General features: G+C 33.3%; 1 protein-coding gene across 1 annotated transcript; it reads right to left on the minus strand.

Moving 5' to 3' along the window:
* Positions 1-2,027: 2,027 nt before the first annotated feature.
* LOC108731033 (uncharacterized) lies at positions 2,028-3,064 on the minus strand. Its single transcript, XM_018461080.1, has 4 exons — positions 3,057-3,064; positions 2,663-3,012; positions 2,372-2,575; positions 2,028-2,254 (listed from the first exon to the last, which is right to left on the minus strand). The coding sequence occupies exons 1-4, from the start codon at positions 3,062-3,064 to the stop codon at positions 2,028-2,030; spliced, it is 789 nt and encodes a 262-aa protein (XP_018316582.1).
* Between the last annotated feature and the right edge of the window lie 1,006 nt (positions 3,065-4,070).

Raw genomic sequence — 4,070 nt, forward strand, 5'->3', positions numbered from 1 at the left:
CTCGCGAACGCGCGACGAAGTGGCACCACGCTCGTGAGTGCTGTCGCAATGTTCAGTTTCGTTCTCATTGTAAGACAGATATTAAGAAATAATACAGGGTGTTTCCAAATTAAATGGCAAAACTTCGGGAGCGTGTAGAGGAGTAAAAAACTAAGAAAAAAAGTCCTATAGACATATGCTCCTTTTTGCTTTGTTTCGCAGGAAATCACGAAAAAAGAAAAAAATATATTTAATTTATTATTTTAATTATTTTATTTATAAACTTTTTAATGAAGATTTTGTTCGAAATGTGCACCTCTTGCAGCAATACAAGCATTGCATCTGTCAAACACGGCTCTTGTAGCAGCCAGGCCTTTAAAGCATTACCGTTGCAGAAACCGTATACAAAAACCATATCAGCATATTCACTATTAGAATACGTACGCGGCATATTGCAAAAGACAAAATTCATCTACTGTTAAAGGCTTTCAAAGAGCGACTGACAAATTCATAACAGAAAGTGGAAAATGTAATCAAATATGTCGGTGCTAGATATGGCAAGAAATGTAAACATTTTTTTTCGATTTCTCTGAAACGGAGCAAAAACGAGCATATGTCTATAGGACTTTTTTTCTTAGTTTTTTACTCCTCTACACGCTCCCGAAGTTTTGCGATTTAATTTGGAAACACCCTGTATAAAAGCCTTCTGTTAAGCTTCAAGTTATTGTGAAGTAAAAAGTTCGTAAAATAAGTTTAGTTTCAGTTACTATTGTTTATTTATAAAAACAATTGTTCATTTATAAAAAAAAAAACAATATTGAATTATATATATACTTTTTTGTTAAAACCTAGTCTACAAACCAAAGAAAAACTTTAGATGCCTACAGACCAGAGCGGCGCAGCGGTAGCCCAATGAAAGTCATGCTTTTGCGTGATGTCACGAAAAAGAATAACTCTCATTGGGCTACCGCTGGCCGCTCAATTTAATCGTTTACTTTATTTTCAATATATAGTTATAGGTATTATGAAATTTTTATAGAAGACTATAAATAAAAATGCACGTTTATACGTTATTTCGTTATTATTATAAGACAAATATTAATCCAAAATAGACTGAGTTTATTACTGATATTGTATTGATTTGAAGGATGGCAATAAAAATTTAATTAATAGTTTAATCGTTTATTTCAATCTTCTTATTGTCATACACCCACGAAATTGTCAGTTATAAACAAAAATATTAGTTTTTTCCTTAAATACTCGTTATACTTTTAACACAATCTATTAGTGCAGTATTTAAGTGCAGGATTAGGTAGTAATTTATTTATTATACATTAAGTAATATGTATCTGTGTGAAAATTATTTTTTAGAATTAAAACTATTGAAATTATTATTGTATATGTAATCCGAATAATATTATTAAAAAAGATATTCTCTCTTAGTATTATAAATATTTTAATAGCATTTTTAAAGAAAAACTTATGTAGATATAGATTATTACTTGTTCTGTATTCAAGACCATATCTGCACAACTAATTTTACTTTATATATAATTAATCAATATATATATACTGAAAATAAAATTCATATATATCGTAAATGCACATATTTTGAAACTTAATGTTAATAATTATTCTAAAAACGACACGTGCATTGCTTACAATTAAAATAATAGGAGACAAGCATTTTTCGAACTTACTTAGCGAAACACGATGTACATTTTTTTGTTGGATTGTTTGTGTTTTAGTACATTACTAGAAAAGCCTATTAGAGTAGGAAACGCTACTTAAACGCTCTTATTAACTATTGCTACTTATACTTACGCTACTTTAACGCTATTTATTAGAAAAGCCTAGTTGCCTGTGGTGTATTTTTCGAAGAGTTGGACGTTATATTATCAAGAATACAGCAGAATCACAGAAATATGTAGACTTAAGTTTATCAATTGTTACATCTATGCGGAAGGGTTCATTATTTGACCGCGAAAAGCTCCCATATATTGCCAAGATGCTTGAGCTTCTCCAATTGGAGATACAAAGTACTCTTTCTAATAATTACGCACGCCTTCCGATATCGAACCACCTCGATTGGCTCCAGTCCTACCCAACTCTTGAAAAAATGCACCAGAGCCAATAGTTCTCCATCGACCGTCATGAATTAGTCCGTTCTCATCCTCAACATCGACCCAATCAGGAGGACAATACTGCGAGGCCGATTCATTATTAGAGCTCATAATAAAATTATGGAGGCAAACAAGAGCTTTAATAATGTCTTCTGCATTTTTTACGGAAAAACATAAATATCTGTGTAATATATGCCAGCGTGACATTAATATTCCAAAAGTATTTTCTATGCAGAGGCGAGCTCTACTGAACCGGTAATTAAAAACACGTTGTTGATCGATCAGTCCATTGCGTTTTGCATAAGGACGCATGAGATACGTATTAAGCGGAAAGGCTTCATCAGCTACAATTACATGCGGAAAGGGAACATGTCTTCCTGGAAGAGGTGTTGGTGGTGGAATATCAGCGTCACCAGAGGCAAGGTCTGTAGCTAATTCAGAATTTCTCCACACACCACCATCACTGATGGAACCTATAAAACATCAATATTGCATTGCAACGTTAGTATTAATAATTTCTTTTCTGTACATTAATTTAAAAAGTGACTAGCGTTTCTTACCAAACTGTCCAATGTCTACCCATGTAAATTTATGATTTGCATCACAGAGTGCCAGTAATACTATACTGAAAAAGTTCTTGTAATTATAATACTGTGATCCAGAGGATGGAGGCTTTTTGATTTTCATGTGTCTGCCATCCAAAGCACCTATACAGTTCGGAAATTGCCACTTCAGCATGTATTTTTCACTTATTTTTCTCCAGTCATCTGCATGTAGTGTAGGAAGCACAATGGGTTGTAGAGCACACCATATAGCACGGCAAACTTCTGGTACTATTTTGCAAACTGTAGACTTTCCAACTCTGAATTCTAGATGCTTGGTCCGCATGCTTTCTCCTTGAGCAAGATACCTACATAAAACAAAAGCATACGGTTTGTTAAATTCACAGTATACTCCAACATGCTTCTACTCATTGAAATGTTTGCATTGTGATAAGTGAGTAGGAGCATGTTAAAGTATACGAAGCAACCTATTAACATCAAGGTTGTGTTCCAAATTTACTGCCTATCCTGAAAATGCTACAGTTACGTGCATTATAGGTTTTCAGTATGTACAGGCAGTCAATTTAGAAATATAGGCCAAACAGAGTGCATGCTTTTAAAAATACTGATTTTAAAAAATACTGAGTTGATTTGTATATACTTACGGTAAGGTTAGACTCAAACGAAATCTAGGTGAAAGAGGTTTCCGAATGCTGTGTTTTTCCAAGTATGGATGCACCAAATTGAGCAAAAATTCAAATTGCTCTGGTCACATCCGAGTAAACCGGAAAAATTCTTCGTGATCAGTTAACATCAAATTCGCGAAATAGGTTATTACCCAATTAGGGTTGAAATAGGTTCGCGAAATAGGTTCAACCCAATTAGGATTGAAACCTATATGTTTGCACCTGTTCACAGGTCGTACCCATCACCTCCGACCAATAATAGACCTCTTCGTCTGAATAATGCGCGATTGCAATATTAGGAGCTGATTCCATAACATCATAAATAATGTTATAAATCCAATTTTTCGCACATCCATAATTATGAATATAAAGAACGCTCTTTTACTCGTTATTGCATGGCTCTAAGTCATTGTAGACACTCAGACATAAAGAGACCCTAATCCTACAGCCTACTTCTAATATCTACTTCTTAATCTACTACTGCTACTGCCCATTGTAAACCACGCATTATTATTGTCGTCGACCAGGAAAAATTTACGTCTCGTTTACTTGATAATAGATGGCTTTTGACTTAACCAAGCGATGGTAGCATTGCACATTCGAACGTGATCAACCACACATGACGGCTGTGATAATCAGCGATGGCAACATTATTAATTAAAATTAAAATTATTATTAAAATTAAAATTAAAATTAAAATTAAAATTAAAATTAAAATTATTATTAAAGTTAGAATTATT

Source organism: Mycetomoellerius zeteki, unplaced genomic scaffold, assembly GCF_001594055.1.
Source record: "Mycetomoellerius zeteki isolate Tzet28-1 unplaced genomic scaffold, Tzet1.0 scaffold988, whole genome shotgun sequence".
Classification (NCBI taxonomy): Eukaryota; Metazoa; Arthropoda; class Insecta; order Hymenoptera; family Formicidae; genus Mycetomoellerius; species Mycetomoellerius zeteki.

Bases quoted from the DNA above. Each gene is read 5' to 3' on its own strand.
- LOC108731033 (XM_018461080.1), bottom strand. The intron at 2,576-2,662 runs GTAAGAAACGCT...GATGTTTTATAG, and splicing joins GGTAGACATTGGACAGTTTG to GTTCCATCAGTGATGGTGGT. The intron at 2,255-2,371 runs GTGTTTTTAATT...TAAAAAATGCAG, and splicing joins TGGACTGATCGATCAACAAC to AAGACATTATTAAAGCTCTT.